The 17,713-nt window shown below is 44.0% G+C and overlaps 1 protein-coding gene across 1 annotated transcript in view; it reads right to left on the reverse strand.

Annotated features, from left to right (window-relative positions):
* GUCY1A2 (guanylate cyclase 1 soluble subunit alpha 2) overlaps window positions 1–17,713 on the reverse strand; it is a 201,113-nt gene that overhangs the window by 17,770 nt on the left and 165,630 nt on the right. Inside the window, exon 7 of the mRNA XM_048494034.1 lies at window positions 5,757–5,911. Coding sequence (XP_048349991.1) covers window positions 5,757–5,911 — 155 coding nt within the window. The remainder of the gene's footprint in view (window positions 1–5,756; window positions 5,912–17,713) is intronic.

Consider the following 17,713-nt stretch of genomic DNA (forward strand, 5'->3'; position numbering starts at 1 on the left):
CATGCAGAAACAAGGGTTAATGATTAAACAGATCAATCTGTATTTTGAGTTTGGGTAAAGCTGGGCAAAACCTGGACAATACCAACATTTTACAGGAGACAGAGACACACATTAATCGCTGCCCAAATTTCATTTGTTGCAAGGATTTTATGAAAGCGCTGTTGTTGTTTATCTCTTGCTATAAAATGCAAATGAAATCTGCAGAAGAGTGAGAAATGCTTTCTCCAGCCACCTTGGTGGGACGGACTCCTCCTTGCGTATCGATATACAATAAATTTCTCAAGGCTATCCTCTGTGTCTGTTTTTGGTCTGGCCTTCAGATATTGAGGAACCTGAATTCCCCTACAAAACATGACTGGCTATCACTGTCTATGTATTCAGAGTTCTATCATCTCTGCACAATGAAATCCTTTGTACCAGAAAACTGAGGGAAAGCCAGTTCAATTCTATATCAGAACCATCTTCTATGATGACTCTGTTAAGACAGTACCTCCTGGTCGCCCATGGCTGCCAAATGCCAGGTAGGGTTGAAGATCTCCCAGAATTACAATTGACCTCCAGAGACTAGTTCCCCTGGAGACAATGGATGATTTAGAAGGTGAAGCCCAATCCAGATGTGGGACCCAAATGTATTTAGGGAGAGGCAGCAGAGCGTGCTGATCCATTTGCCCCCTCTGCCAGGGCAAGGGGCACCTGTGTCAGCAGAGGGGACAAAGGTGCCAGCAGCCAGTCGCCCCTCAGCTCCACAATGGCAAGGGTATTTCCAAGGGTGTAGCTGATGTTATTTGGCGTCCATCCTGGCTTTGTGGTTGGTGGTGCTACAGCAAAGGGTGGCGTAGATCCATTAAGCCCTATGGAGGGCTTTCTGGTGGTAGGGTTTTTTTTGGGGGGGTGGCTTTTCTACCTCCCCACACTGCCAGAAAATAGTGGAGTACTGGAGGTAATAGGGTGTGTGTGTGCGTGCGTGTGCGTGTGCGTGTGCGTGTGCGTGTGTCACAGCAGTGCTATCCCTGGCTGCCTGGGGATTGGGCTGAATATGGCATTCTACCCGGCTGATGTCTCCCAAAATCTCACTCTGCCTAGGGTCCACCTCCAAATACCCAGGAATTTCCCAATCCTGAATTGGCAACCCTATCGGTCCCGCTCAATTAAAGATGTAAAAGAAAAAAAAACCTCTGCTATAAATAAAACTACTTTCTTATCAAAACTGAACTTATTTTACTGCTATAATAATACAAAATGCATAATTTATACCTTATTTAACATATAAAATTATACAGTCTGACAGATTTAAAAGTATAATCACCTAGGTTTTCTATAAGCAAAATTACAAATTCATCCAAATATTGAAGAGAGAGCGAGCAGAAAATAACTGCTACCTTAGCACATATATATTAGTTTTTGCCCTCTGAGAGGTAGAAAAAAATTGAAGTATAAAACACAAATCTGGTACTAAAGAAAATGTGGAGTTTAATTTTTTTTGTAAAGCCTTATACAGTTATAATAGGGTTAGCACTATGTTTACAAAGTATGTTAAACTTCATAATGCTGAATTATTTAACAGTGTTCATCATCATAAATAATAAACATGGACAACATCAGTTACTTGGGAAACCCAATCCAAAGCCCCTGGCAGCGGGACACAGCATGGGTATGGCACCGCTCCTCTACCTCCAGAGCCACTCCTTGGTGGTTCAAGGAGGGGAAAAGCAAAAAAAAGCATCCCCGCTGGTGAAAAGCCCTCCCTTGGGGTCTATGGGCTTATGCCATCCCTGGCACTGGCCTTCCAGTATGCAAAGGCCGGGTGGGAGCAAACTAATATTGGCTCCGCTCCTGGCCATGCCTCCGGAATGCTGATTTAAGGAAGGATTGTTCATGGTTCTAGATTCTAGAGAGATATGGGCCCGCCTTCATTTCATGGAAAAATGACTTGATAACATTCCACAGTAGTGGTAATAATTATTAACGATGCAAAAATGGGGAAGGGGATCATTCAACAACAAAACCAATAACAAAACCCTTTCATGTGAAAATTTGTATCAGGGCTTTGGGTATTTACTGACATCAGTCACCAAAAACAGATTTTGTTATTGTTGTTGATGAACAATGGGATTTAGCCTGGGATAGTGAATACAACTCAAACACAATTTATAAGAGTTTTTTTCATGCCACTGCCGTAAATAATATATGCTTGGAAAAATAAATATCCACAGTATTTATACGCGGACTTGTGACCCCCGTAGGGTTTTTAAGGCAAAAGACATTCAGAGGTGGTTTGACATTGTCTGACTCCATGTCATGTCTCTGGTATTCCTTGAAGGTCTCCCACTCAAATACTAGTTGGGGCCAACCCTGCTTAGCTTCTGAAATCTGATGAGATAAGTCTAGCCTGGGCTATCCAGATCAGGGCTGTCCACAATGCACATGGGAATTATTCCTCTCTAATGCTGTAATGTTTACATTAAGAAGTTCATCTTATACATTCTGAGTGGGCAAAATACTGCTTTAAAAAGCAGTTCACTCATTTCAAAAGAGAAATTGTCCAACAAGAATTTTCCAGCGCTCAAGAATAATTGTTTAATGTATTTGAAAAATGGATGCAGCAATCAGAGGGGCGGGGAGGTGGCAGCGAATTGATTACTGGAGGTGAGGCAGGGTTGCGCCAATGCAGGTGCCCACTCAGTTGGCATAAAGGGCAAATACACCTGTGGAGGAAAGAAATGCCCTGGTGGCAGGGCGCTGTGTGGCTCAGTGGCACATAAACTTTAGAAACTGCCACTGCGCCAGCACTTCTCCAGCACAGGAGCCCACACTAGCATGGCTTGGGGCAGGCCAGAGACATTCCTGGGGGAGGAGCCGATATTAGTTGGCTTCCAAACACCTCCTCTGCCAGGTGTGGCGTAAGTAATTTTGCTCAATTGGGTGTTTCCCCCTTCCCATGGCACCTGAATCCTCTTTGAGGATGGTGCAGCTGTGCCATCAGTGGCTGCCACGAAGCTACCTCCCTGTGGATTGCACTGTAACAGTGCAACTCCAGGTTGAGTTATGCCTTTCCAAATTCCCTGAGGTCAATGGTGTGCAAGTTTATGTGCACTACTTAGTTCAGATAAACATTTTTTTTAAAACAATGGAGCTCAAGCTCCAACAGCACAAATCAAATTCTGATTTCTGGCAATCAGCCACAAAATACCAGTTTGATGCAGGAAGTTTGAGCACGGAGGCAACGTTTTAAAATATTTTATCGTAGAATGGCTGATCAGTCCCCTTCCCACACTTATTTGACACTAGATGTTGAAAGCACCATTTGCGGAGACAAAATCCATCTCCCGGCCAACTGCACCCCGAACTACTTTGCATTTCCAGATCTCTGTTCCTTTGCTCATCATCCATCACGATCTGTCCTTGACAATTTCACTATAAATCCTGCTTTGATATGCTGGGCTGTTCCTTTGAGGAACTCTGCTTCCTCTCCGGTTGCCTGATTTCTGTCTGAAGCTAAATGTGCTTCATTCCTTCCACCAGTTTTTAATTACTTTCCTCCCAAAACTGCAACCTCTTGCTGCTTTATATTCTAGCACAGCCACGTCCCCTGCTGAAGAAAATTACATAAGCTTTCATTTACATGGCGATGTACAGGGAACCATAAATGCCGGGACACTCGGCGCTGTTAAAATGCAAAAACAGATAGGAGCAGGTGAACAATGCTGAAAGTCAGAGCCGAGCCACTTGCCCCCAAACTGCAGAAAAACAGAGACGAGAGGCCAATCTCCTCATCAAGGAACGAGCGTGTAAGAATCAATCAAAGCAACAGACTGTTTGCCCAATCAATCAAAACCTGAACAGGCATTTCCTTTTAAAATCAGTTAAAAAAATGCAGTGATGTCTTTACATAATTGAACTGTGATTGCCGAAGGCACTGTGGTCTGGCTTGTGTACGGCAATCAGAGGCCTCTGTAAATGGCAGGTCAGTCCTTTGCCCACCGGGAATCTGAACAACGCCACGCTAAACATGACGTACGCCAAAAGTCTGTCTTGTTGAGTTCAATGGGACTTCTGAGTAAGTGAGCTGCAAGTGATTTTCGCCTGTGTTTTGGTATAGGTGAGAACACACATGAAGCTGCCTTATAAAGTATCAAGCTGTTGGTCCCTCAAGGTCAGTACTGTCTACTTGGACTGGCAGTAACTCTCCAGGGCAGAGGTGGGATCCAGCAGGTTCTCACCAGTTCCTGAGAGTGGGTTACTAATTATTTGTTTGTGCCGAGAAGGGGTTACTAATTGGGTCCGCTTTTCCATCTCCATGCCCTCGCCTACCCGAGAGGCATACTGCCTTTGAACGTGAAGGTTCCATATAGCAATTGCAACTAATAACGTAACTCCCTGAACTGGGTTAATCCCTGTCAGGTTCTGTAATTCATGGATTCTCAGCCTTTCATACCTTTTATCTCACCAGTCTCTATCAAAGAACCTGTGTGTTTCACCATTGCTGTGTTCAGATTTGTGAGTTGGGGCATTTTCTATAATGTGATGATGATTTAGAAATGACCTGGTGCAAAAAAATTTGGGGGGGGGGGTCATGGTGGGGTGGCTGCCCATGGGGGGGCATCCAACTCAGGTTTTGCCCAGGGCTCAGGTTTGCCAAGGTACACCTCTGCTCCCTTTGCTGAGGGGGGCTGGCGAGGGAACCTGTTACTAAAATTTTTGGATCCCACCACTGCTCCAGGGTCTTAGGCAGAAGTTTTCCACATCACCTACTGCCTGGTCCACTTTAACTGCAGATGCCAGGGACTGAACCTGGGACCTCGTGCCTGCAAAGCTCTTTCATTGAGCCACAGCTCTTCTCAGGAGGAAACACCTCCTGAGTAAAGCCACTGATCCCACACTGCTACAGAAAAGAAAGAGTAGGATGTCAGTCTTCTCAAAACTGGACTGGACTGGTGGGAGAGCTTTGTGGCTTCAAGTGGGGACTTGAACCCAGCTCTTCCTCATCCTAGGAGCAGCAGTGGCGTAGGAGGTTAAGAGCTCGTGTATCTAATCTGGAGGAACCGGGTTTGATTCTCCGCTCTGCCGCCTGAGCTGTGGAGGCTTATCTGGGGAATTCAGATTAGCCTGTACACTCCCACACATGCCAGCTGGGTGACCTCAGGCTAGTCACAGCTTCTTGGAGCTCTCTCAGGCCCCCCTACCACAGAGGGTGTTTGTTGTGAGAGGGGAAGGGCAAGGAGACTGTAAGCCCCTTTGAGTCTCCTGCAGGAGAGAAAGGGGGATATAAATCCAAACTCTTCTTTTTCCTCTTCTTCATATGGATTGTGATGCCACAGTAGTTTAGCAGCAATATATTCAGTGCTTACTAGGTGGTTGCGAAACACTGTAATTTCCAGATGGGATTCACGCATATGGGATTGTATAGAACAAAATTCCAATTAGACTCTTGAAAGAATTAACCATGCTCATATAAGCAGGTATATACTTTGATCCCAAACTTCACATTTCACAAAAAATTGCTGTACAAGCATATTTTTGCCCATATAACATTTGATAGCTTACCTTCTTATTTACCCTTTATCTCTTTAGTCTCCTTTGGTCATGGGTTACCTTTTTGTATTTTGAGATCTGTAGTTTTATTTCATCATTTTACACATTTGTTACATGTTTGTTACATGTTCATATATATTTTTAAAATACATAAAGAGTTTTTTTTTAAATGAAAAATATATAAAGTTAAAGCAACATTCAAAGAAAGGCTCATGAAGACTTACTGGTATGTTGTCGGGCTGACATTGACGCGGCGCGGGTGGCTTCCCGATTCAAATTTGCTTGCTAGAGTGACGTTGTTACCAAAAAGACAGTATCTTGGCATTCTTACACCAACAACTCCCGCCAGAACTGATCCTGAGTGAATCCCTATCCTCATCTGGTAAGGGAGAGAAGAAAAGAAAAACTCAGTTATGGTATTCAGTTACTGATCACAATTAAGAATAAGAAGAACAAGAAAAAGAAGAAGAAGAGGAGGAGGAGGAGGAGGAGGAGTAGTTTGGATTTATATCCCCCCTTTCTCTCCTGTAGGAGACTCAAAGGGGCTTACAATCTCCTTGCCCTTTCCCCCTCACAAATAAACAATCCTGTGAGGTGCAGATGGGGCCGGGAGAGAGCCCGCCGAGAAGAAGCAGTCAGCTAGCTGAAGAAGAAGAAGAAGAAGAAGAAGAAGAAGAAGAAGAAGAAGAAGAAGAAGAAGAAGAAGAAGAAGAAGAAGAAGAAGAAGAAGAAGAAGAAGAAGAAGAAGAAGAAGAAGAAGAAGAAGAGTTTGGATTTATATCCCCCTTTCTCTCCTGCAGGAGACTCAAAGGGGCTTACAATCTCCTTGCCCTTCACCCCTCACAACAAACACCCTGTGAAGATAGATGGAGGCTGAGAGGAGCTCGAGAAGAAGAAAGAAGAAGAAGAAGAAGAAGAAGAAGAGAAGAAAGAAGAAGAAGAAGAAAGAAGAAGAAAGAAGAGAAAGAAGAAGAAGAGAAGAAGAAGAAGAAGAAGAAGAAGAAGAGTTTGGTTATATATTCCCCCTTTCTCTCCTGTAGGAGACTCAAAGGGGCTGACAATCTCCTTGCCCTTCACCCTCACAACAAACACCCTGTGAAGTGGGTGGGAGCTGAGAGAGCCTCGAGAAGCTGCAGGACTAGCCCAAGGTCACCCAGCTGGCGTGTGTGGGAGTGTACAGGCTAATCTGAATTCCCCAGATAAGCCTCCACAGCTCAGGCGGCAGAGCTGGGAATCAAACCCGGTTCCTCCAGATTAGATACACGAGCTCTTAACCTCCTACGCCACTGCTGCTCCTTTGGATGTTCATAAGAATGTTCACTCAATCCTTCGGATGTTCATAAGAACCCATGTAAACAGCTTTTATTAGGTTATAACACAAATTATCTTTTTTTTGTCTCATTTGTTCATGAGTAATTTGAAAAAAAAATCAGTATCCAGTACAATAAGAAACCTAAGTACAGAACTAGAGAATCAATTAGGACAATTCCTGCAACTGGTCACTCGGAGAGCTTCATAAGAAGACAAACACACTGAAACTGTCAAAAAATGACATCTGTAATGCATCAGAAAATATCAATGGTATTTTATTAGAATGTGCCATCCTTGTAATATATGGCGGTACAGTTGCTATCCTCTCAAGTAGTTCTGAAATAAATAAATAGGAAACTATTTCTTGACATAGGGAATCAGCGGCAAGCTGAGCAATGGATGGATGGGACTTCAGCACTGCCTGAAGTCTTTGAATGTGTGGACTGTGAGGATGAGACGAAAGAATTTGATCCCTGAAAGAAGCACTAGATACGAGTGTCCAAAATCTTCAAAATCCTTCCAAGGGGCCCCAGCCCAAGAAAACTGCTCACAATAGCCAGGACTGAAATGACCATGCAATATGATGAGATGTGGGGAGATTCTTTCTTTTAATGGGAGCAGCTTCTTGAGTCTTACTGATCTGGGGGAGTGCAATCCAAGTCAGGCCAAAATGGTAGGGAAATTTTCTTACAAGGCTGATGATTTTCCAGCCTGCAGTGGGCCAATTCTGTCTCGGATGACATGTGTCTGGTGAAGGCTACGCCTGTTGGAAAACCTGAGAGCCAGCATGGTATAGTGCAGGGGTCTGCAACCTGCGGCTCTCCAGATGTTCATGGACTACAATTGGCCATGCTGGCAGGGGCTGATGAGATTTGTAGTCCATGAACATCTGGAGAGCCGCAGGTCGCAGACCCCTGGTATAGTGGTTAAAAGTGGTGGGTTCTAATCTGGAGAACTGGGGTTGATTCCAGGTAATTTATGTTATTTCCAGTTTTTGACCTAGTAGTGACATCACAGCAACAGCAACTGTGCAGTTGCTGCAGATGTCACTTCTGGGTACAAAGCAGGAAGGGATATCATGCCATGATTCCCTCGGGGCAAGTAATAACAAAGCAGGAAAAAGAATGCCCAATGGTGAGGGGGAAACAGGGTCATATGGCATACTACTAGCCAGCGTGGCGTAGTGGTTAAGAGCAGTGGAATCCAATCTAAAGAACTGGGTTTGATTCCCCACTCCTTCACATGAGCAGCGGACTCTTATCTGGCGAACCAGGTTTGTTCCCTTATTTTTCTACATGAAGCTTGCTAGGTGACCTTGCCCCAGTCACATTTTTCTCTGAACTCTCTCGGCCCCACTTGCCTCACAAGTAGAAGAAGGGAGAGGAAGGGAAGGAGTTTGTAAACCACTTTTGAGATTCCTTACGGTTGAGAAAAGCAGGGTATAAATCCAAACTCTTTCTCCTACAGTTCTTCCTCTTTTGACTCTTTCCTGAACACAGGCACTCCAGTATACATCTCGGCCGTTAGATTTCCAGTGAGATGTCCCCACACACTGTATTCACTGGCACTGCAGTTGGGCTCAGAAACATGGAGGAAGCAAAGGATCCAACTTGCGGCTGTCTATGCTGTTCCCGTTGAAAAAGCAGCCAGCCATCCCACTGTCATTCTTTTGACCTCAGCTGAAACAAGAGCCTGGCAACCATTTAGCCTACCTATGTTCTTGTACCTGTCAGGCATGAAAGCACTTTACAGTGAGCTGGGGGAGAAAAAATTGGAACACCATCTGAAGGGTTGTCAACATGAATGGTTATAAAGAGGGATTGCATTTTAGATATGCTCCAGTGACTTGTGTTTCGTTTACCTAGGAAACAGTCTTTAGGAATGGGAAATATACTTTTGCTTGGACTGCTTCAGACTCCAAGAGCCACCTTTCTTGGCAGCCTCTGGACTGCTTTTTTTTTGCTTTTATCATTTGGAGCTATCCACACTGCCAAATCCCATTTGGAACGGTACCTGCATTTTGCTTGTGGCACACAAAGGTCAGGACTGTATAGGCCAGTGATGGTGAATCTTTTTGACGCCGAGTGCCCAAACTGCAACCCAAACCCACTTATTTATCGCAAAGTGCCAACCTAGTAACTTAACCTGAATACTTAGGTTTTACTTTAGAAAAAACGGTTGGCTCCAAGGCGTGCATTACTCGGGAGTAAGATTGGTGGTAGTTGGTGGCTTTGCTTTGAAGCAACCGTGCAACTCTTCCAATGGGTGAATCACGACCCTAGGAGGGTTTACTCAGAAGCAAGCCCCATTGCCAGCAACTGAGCTTACTCCCAGGTAAAGAATCATGCTTTAGTTCTTCGCATGAAAATCAGTGGGGTTTAACAGCGCTTAACAGGGTTACCTACACTGCTTCCCCAAAACTGTCTTAGGTTTAATGCTAATAATCAAGCCCAGCGGCCCAGGCCAGCCTAGATGTGGGGGGGGGCACTCTGTTTGTGCGTGCCCACAGAGAGGGCTCTGAGTGCCACCTCTGGCACCCGTGCCATAGGTTCGCCACCACTGGTATAGGCTGATCTGCTAACAGGAAATGACTTTTGGTCAGGGAACTGGACTTGGTGAGTTCTGGCCCCTTATAAATTATTATTTTTGTACTTCATGTTGGGTTTAAAGCAGACGCTTGCTCAGCAATCTATGATGGCCCTGCAAAATGTGAGCCAGATAACCTCTACTGCAGATAATGGGCTGACCCTGAACGTTAAACCAGAGATAACAACCAACAATATTTTAAACAAACAAGCCTGGAAGATTTTTTGGATTCATGTGCTTCTTCTCACTCCCTTCTCACAGCTTAAGAATTTAAAAGTTCCACTTTCACAGCAAACCACAATTTGTTGTCATGTCTAAATCACAGACTCTAGGTGGTGCTTTCCGCTCCCTCCCTGCCCACAAAACCAGGCTATCCAAATTCTGGGCAAATCTTGATTTGCAATCCTGGTTTGGAGGGAAGAACACAAGGTAGAATTTGCAATTCAGAAATAAAGTCTTGCCACATAAATGGAAGGTCAAGACAATACTGTCAAGACACAAAGCTGTCTGGAAAACTTGAGGCTGGGGGGGAGGGAGGCATGAACGGGGGATTTCCCTTCTGTATGATTTATTGGTAAACCAGACAGGACTACTGGCACCGGAAGATAGCAGAACAGGGGTTTCTGAACCCCAAGCACACCTTCGGAGGTGAGGGCTCCTGTGAGATTTACCAGTGTGCGGTTAAGGGTTGCTTCTTGGATAGTTTGGAATCACAGATAATGCATGTTCTGTACAAAAAACTAGGTCCTCTTACATCTCACAAGGGCTCCATCACAAAAACCTATCCATTTTTTCACCTTGCTGGAAAGGATCAGATAGGCCATGCACCTGAATATTTGGCTCCCTGTCCTCAGCATGGCTATGTCCTGGGGAAAAGTACTTGCTTTCCTTAGGACACTTCTGCACTACCGGTTGTGTGCTTGAATTTCTTAGCTGCGTGGTATACGAAAGTGTAGTCCGTCAGACCCAGTCCTGTGCAGCTAAAAGTAGGCATTCCGGGCAAAGGCAACATAGTGTTTAACAAAAACAGATCTCTTGCAGTGTAATGTTACACAGTGTTATACCCTTCGAAGTCCATCAAAGTCAACAGGTTTAGAAGTGTCTAACTCTACTTTGGACCAGTAAGCAAGCCTTACACAGAATTTTTAAAGGAGTCCCGAAGTAACTGGACTTCTCTGATTTATTGGTACAGCTGGTCTCTGATGTTCTTTCCCTGGGCTAACACTGAATGATGGTACAAAGACTGAACTGCCGTTTGACACCTTTCAGCTTAACCATTTCCAAGAAACCTGTTTGGACATTCCTTTAGCCAAACAGACATAAATATTTAGGGCATTTTTAATTTGATTTTCTTTAGCAAGACTTTCTTTAGTTAATCAATATTATCAGCATCCAAACTCAGCTGAAGTCTTAAACCCAATAAGGGTCTAAACAGATTAAACCATATTTAGTGACTAAATCTAATCATTCCTGTACATGACTCTGTTCAGTATCCAATCTAATGCCAGTACTCAGCAGCAAATCTTTATTATTATAATTTGCTATTGCTCTGTAAGCAGAAATAAAACAAATCATTTTTTCTATGTATGCTTTCATGGATATGATTGGTTGAGCTGACCTTGAGCTGGCTTTTTAATTCTGTCTGAGAATACTCCTATGGGCAGTTCAAGACAACACACAAAATCATTGTTTATTACAATTAGTTTGTGAAACCAGGGTGTGGCTCATAGATGCTGTCATGCAATGTCTGAACCAAACTATGGTTCTACACACAACAACTCAACAACAATCCACAGTTTAATCTTTCCTTGTAATCCTCAATGTGTAGAGAAGAAACAAACCAGGGTTAGGTTTGACATTTGGATTACATGACAAACTGTTTTTTTGAGTATTCAGGGTTAGGGTTAGGGTTCAGTAAATGTCCAAGCTGCAACTTTACTTTACAGAAAAACTTTACAGAAAAACATTTCACTCTATGCTGCATACAATTGTAGGTTAAAGAAAGATTGCAATCTCCCATGCTGTTCTTTAACATGACAATTAACAAAATATATTACAGAGCACTTAACAAGCATGAAGAGGAAAAAAACCCCAAACCTATTATATAGCAGGACTTGCGAGAGGAAATAATATCAACATTTGTCTATCGTCAAATTTACTCTATCAAATTTCTGCTTTTATTTCATGACCAGTTCTCTGTAAATAGAGAACTTTAATCAATATTGCTAAAATAGCAACAGTTGAAAACAAAAACTGCCAGAAAGGAGAATGTGAAAAACCCTCAATGGTGACATATCAAGAAACATTGAGAATTGTCAGGGTTATTCATAGGCATTTAGAAGAAAAATAAATAGCCCTGGGAACTGGGCCTTTGTGGGTCAGTGACATTTCTTCATGCACCAGAAGACCTTGTTGCAGTTCTGTGGTGTCACTATACGAAATGTAACATGGGCAGACAATGCTTCCAACTGGGAATTTCTCATGGCTGAATTGCTCCATGAAAGCTGGGGAGCTCTCAGCACCTTTCAAAAGACGTCTGATCCATTTCAACGTTCAGAGGAACTTTGTAAGTTCTCTGTTGGAAATGTGAGTCCAGATTCACTGGTTTCCAAATGGTTTGCAAGGTGTGCTTAAAAATGTTCATGCAAATGATACAAGTGCTGTATTTTCCGCACTAAAACATGCAAATTAGCTTCTGTCATACTGAAAGTTTGGCTACAGGTAACTTCAACCATGGACTATTATTGATATTGACTGTTGCACCCAAAATGTGGGAATTCAGTTATGAGATTACCTTTCGATAGTATGACATTTGGGGGAGATTATTGATGCTACACGTTTAAACTACTCTACTTGGAAGCAAGTGCCAATTTATTTCAGGGGGATTACTCGGCCTAAGAAACATTTGCCAACTCGGCACAAGCAAAAGAAGATGTTTCACAAATGGTGATGTAAACTCCATGTGAAGACAGCAATTAAGAAGAGAAGGAAATGAAGATGAAAAATCGATATCAAGAAATGTTTCCATTTTTGTCTCAATCATTTGGATGGTATTTGCCAGACATTTGTTTTTCTTATTGAACAAATGCTTATCAAAGGGCTTAAATGTATTCTGAGCAAGTACAGGTCCAAAGTTATGTAAAAAATTCCCTACTGGGAACATTCTGGCCCAAGAAAAAGTTATGAAGGGAAGGCAAGAGCCCTAGAAGGTTTAGGTGCGAGGAAATAGGAGGCCGCTAAGTCAATTCCAGGGGAAACTATGAAATGATGTATGAATCACATCTGGGAATCAACTAGAAGCTACCCTGTACAGAGGCGTACCAGGGGTAAATGGCGCCCGGAGACAAATTGTCTCCAGGACGCTCCCCAGGCTCTGCCCCCACCACCCCAGCTCCACCCCCTGATTCTCCCAGGCTCCACCCCCACTGCCCTCGACCTTTCCCATGTCACCATGGACATGGGGAAGGTCTAGGGCACCTCCTCCCCCCAGACTCCCCCTGCCGGGAGTACTGAGGTGGGGGGGCTTGGGGAGCAGGAGGGGGTGGGACTTCCTGCTCCCCAAGCCCCACCCCTGGCCTCAGTGCTTATAAAAGCAGGTCTCCGAGGCCGGGACTGCAGTCTCTTCTGGCCTGCCCAGAGAGGAGGTCAGAAGAGACTGCAGGCTGCCGGCTGGGAGTCCAGCCGACACTGGGGAGAAGGAAGGGAGGGGGGAGTCCAGGGCGAGGTTGAGGGCGCTTGGAGGCAGCAGGAAGTTCTGCTGCCTCATCATTTTTGCGCCTCGACTGACATGGATGGGTCGAGGCACGCAAAAATGACAAGCAGCAGGACTTCCTGGTCACATGGGGGGGCGATCTTGCACCCCCACATGACCAGAAGAGTGGCGCCCAGGGACAAGGGGTACCACTGACCCTGTATCACTTCTGAGGAAAACCTAGAAATAATGTAGTGGCACACAGGACACCAACTTAAACAAACACCTCTGCCCTGAGGTAAATATGCTCCTGTTGCGGCCGCTGTAAGACTGAACTGAAAGTGAGCTGGATCTGGAGAAACCAAACTCAAGTTGTTTAAAAACATCTAGTGTAGTTTTCCTCTTAGCTACTACATGACAGAAACTCCAGGGTATTAGGCGGGAACTGACACTCCAAGTTACACAGAATATTTTGACTCATTTCAGTTATTTATTACACAATTGAGGGCATAAGAGCTAACGAAGAAGAGTTTTCTATAAAGATGGCAGAATACTTCCCACGGCAGAAGAAAATCATCCTGGAGAAAATGCAAAGATCTAAATATCTGGGCAATTTTACCTTTTACATTTTTACAGCAAATGTGCAGATATTACTAATGTTCACCCCAAACACATCATATTACTAGCGTTAACCCAAACGGGGGAAGAATTAGGACTAATAAAAGGAAACACTTCTTCACGCAACGTGTGATGGGTGTTTGGAATATGCTGCCACAGGAGGTGGTGATGGCCACTAACCTGGATAGCTTTAAAAGGGGCTTGGACAGATTTATGGAGGAGAAGTCAATCTATGGCTACCAATCTTGATCCTCCTTGATCTCAGATTGCAAATGCCTTAGCAGACCAGGTGCTCGGGAACAGCAGCAGCAGCAGGCCATTGCTTTCACATCCTGCATGTGAGCTCCCAATGGCACCTGGTGGGCCACTGCGAGTAGCAGAATGCTGGACTAGATGGACTCTGGTCTGATCCAGCTGGCTTGTTCTTATGTTCTTATCACAAAAGGCAAGAAAAGAAATTGCCAGAAAATGGTGTTCTGAAAAAAAACTATTTCTTCTTAGTATTGCTCCAGAATTGAATAATGGTTTAGGAATCCTATGAAACAACAACACAATGAACTTTTGTTTTCCACTGATTGTTATCTTTAAAGTACTAATGGTTATTTTCGTGATATTAATCAAAACTGAGTCAGTTTTGGGTAGCAGTAAAGACGTAAAGGAGATCTATTTTTTAATAATTTTAATGTGTCTTCATGCCAATAAAGGGGGTGTACTGTTTATTTAGACAGAAGTTCTATTAAGGGGGCGAAGAAACCCACACTAGATAGGAAATGTTAATAGGATGCAAAGGACGTAACATGAAGTCCTGATTAATAAAACAATTTCGGTAAACTGGGAGATGAAATCCTTCATGTAATGTTTTTGCCATTTGAAAGCATGAATCATAATAAAACAGCTTCCCACATTTAAATATGCATATAATAAGCAAGTAAAAATGATTAAAATATTCACATTTGAAATGAAGGGATGCCAGCACTAATGGATCAAGCTTGGCTTGTGCAATTTTATAAAATCCATATGTGGACTCAATTTTTCCGAATAAATATTCACTGTCTCTTTCACAGCTGTGGCCTGGCCCGGATGGCCCAGGCAAGGCCAATCTCGTCAGATCTCGGAAAATAGGCATGGGTCAGCCCTGGTTAGTACTTGGATGGGAAACCACCAAGAAAGTCCAAGGTTGCAATGCACTGGCAGGGAACATCTGCCTGGTTTTATTGCCAGATCGACCCATTGTGGATGGATGGGGGGGGGGGGTGGCTCGGTTTTAAGACAAAGATACCTCTACCCATTCTGCCAACCCTTGACATGCGTAGCAGTGCAATGCCAAAATGGGGAGCCCATTCTCTGCATTGGCCCAGTACGCCCACAAGGACACACAGTAAATAAAACTTGTCTAGACTTGCCCTCTGCCAAGCAAAGCATTAATCTCACACCCTTCCTGAAGGGATTAAGAAAGCACAATGATCCTGCTCCGGAGAGCATTCCCATACATCCCTGCAAAGACACAGGACTTGTTCATGTGTTTGCCCTGAGTGTTCCTGCCCAGTGTTGTATTAACCCAATATCTGTTTCTCTGACTAACCTCTCTAACGACCACCTCATTTGTCATTGTTCCATCAGCTACTTTTCCCTTTTTCAGGTATTCCCAAGCTTGGCTCATCAAGCTAATGCCTCAATCATTAAATTAATGACCCAACTATTAAGGTTGATGTCTGTCTCTTGTCTTTCCCCAGAAAGGCAGGACTCCTCTTTGTCCTGTAAGATTTAGGGCCACTCTGCATAACCCTGAGGATCCATTTTTTCCTATAAGAAGCCCCTCTCCCAGTGGTCATTGTTCAATATCTCCGGACACCTCTCTGTCTGCGATATTGTTCCACAACGCATTGTCTTCTGCCAGAGCTGAGTGCAGTCTGTTCAGATCTATTCATGCAATCATTCGGCTCCAAGGTCAGGTGACTATAACCGTTACTCCCCAATTCCTTCATCTATTCCATATCTACCCACTCAGCACTTCTTATATCGTAGGACCGTGTATGTGTTCTGCTGCTTTGATTATTGGGTGCCTGTGTACCCCCACTATCCCCTAATAAAATTGTTAAACTTTATTTGCTCCCCTGAGGAATTTCTTGCAAAAGCTGATTTTCGCATCCATAGGCAACAAAGACCCCAAACTTGCCTGACCTTGCGCCAAGCCGAGAATTCTCTAATTCCCTACTCTAAAGGGGAAATACTCTCACCATTTTGGGCAACAGTAGTGTGACAGAGTGATTTAGTTCCAACTCTGGGACAGGACAGAGTCCCCGATTGTTAGGCCTGTCTCTGGTGATGACCACACATTGTACCATTTAGACTGAATCTTGGGAAAGGGCAGGCTGATGTGGGTGAAATCCAATGTGTGGGAAAGGATCCAACCTAGTGGCTAGTCAGCAAAAGCCTGTTTGTACCTGAAAGCACTGAAGAAAATTCAAACCACGCTCTGAAGCCATAAACATTTAAACGTATATACCTCAGCCAGGTATCTCCTTTAATCACCTGGAGACCTGTGCTGCTGTTCTGTTCTTTAAAGTCTACCTGTAAATAAATAAATCTTTTTATTTACATACAACTTATGCCTGATCTCAGTGTCAATCTCGCTCCCCATAAAACTTATCCCATGGCAATAAACCCAAAACTTTACAATTACTACCCCAAGAACATCTTATAACTGAGGGAAAGGTTTGCATTTCAAAACAAACCTGGTTTCCCAAAATCCTTAGTTGGTAGAACAGGCCTGTCACAGAAACTTGGGGGTAAATCTTGCCTTGCTCATTCTAGTGATTTTGACAATACTTGAGTGGAGAACCAGTTTGCAATTTTCCCAGCCACAGCAGAATAATAAACTCCAGTCCACAGTCTCAATCCTTTGCTGTCAAGAAACTCAGGAAAGTGGGAAAGCCTATTTGAAAAGTGGTCTCCACAATGATGCTTTGGGAATTTTCCCATGTCTCTATGGTTTTTGCAACAAAGATTTCAGGAAATTTCCTAGAGAACAAGCTATTATATGCCCCCCAAATTCTACCCTCCCCCCCCAGGCACTATCCTCCAAATCTCCTAGCATTTGTCATGGCTGTGCTGGCAACCTGTACGCTGAATAATATCATTCTTGAAAGTCTGAAGCAGATTTTTGTGAACAAGGATCCAGCTTGAAACGGTGCTGGCATTTGTCTGTCATTACCCAGCCACCTGTCAGCTCTCTCCTCCAGAGCAAAAATTAAAACAAAACCAAACCCTGGGGGGGGGGGGTACGGAATAACTAGCAACAGGGAAACAGGGGAAGCCTCATTGAACACTGGCTAGGGGCCCTACCTGTGTTCCAAAAATAATACCTACTTTTCCCCAGCCATCACTTCTCACTGGGCCCAAACAGGAACGCAGTTTTGTTGGCTTCCTGATTCATTTTGGAAATCAGGAAACCTAAAATCTCATCCGTGCTGGCAGGAACTGATAGCTGGAGAAACTGAGAATTATTTTTGCAACAGGCTGTTTAATAAGCCCTTCCCCTTCAGATGTACTTTTCCCTTTTCCCAAAAGAAAGGTTATTGTTCTGAATGGGAGTCGGATGCCTGTACTAACCTGTGGGGGGATTTTTCGTTTTGGCAAACTCCTGTTGAGCACCCACAAATGGTGTAGTGGCTAAGAGTGGCAGACTCTAATCTGGAGAACTGGGTTTGATTCCCAACTCCCCCACATGAGTGGCGGACTCTCATCTGGTAAACTGGATTTGTTTCCCTGTTGCTCCATGTGAAGCCTTGGGCTAGTCACAGTTCTCTCAGCATTTTCTCAGCCCCACCGACCTCACAAGGTGTCTGATGTGGGGAAAGGAGGGAAGGCGTTTGTAAGGTGCTTTGAGACTCCTTATGGATGAGAAAAGCGGGGTATAAATCCAAAGTCTTCTTTTTCTTTTTCAAGAGCTCAACAGTGGCAATCACAAGGAAG

The sequence above is a fragment of the Sphaerodactylus townsendi genome, linkage group LG04 (genome assembly GCF_021028975.2).
Source record: "Sphaerodactylus townsendi isolate TG3544 linkage group LG04, MPM_Stown_v2.3, whole genome shotgun sequence".
Classification (NCBI taxonomy): domain Eukaryota; kingdom Metazoa; phylum Chordata; class Lepidosauria; order Squamata; family Sphaerodactylidae; genus Sphaerodactylus; species Sphaerodactylus townsendi.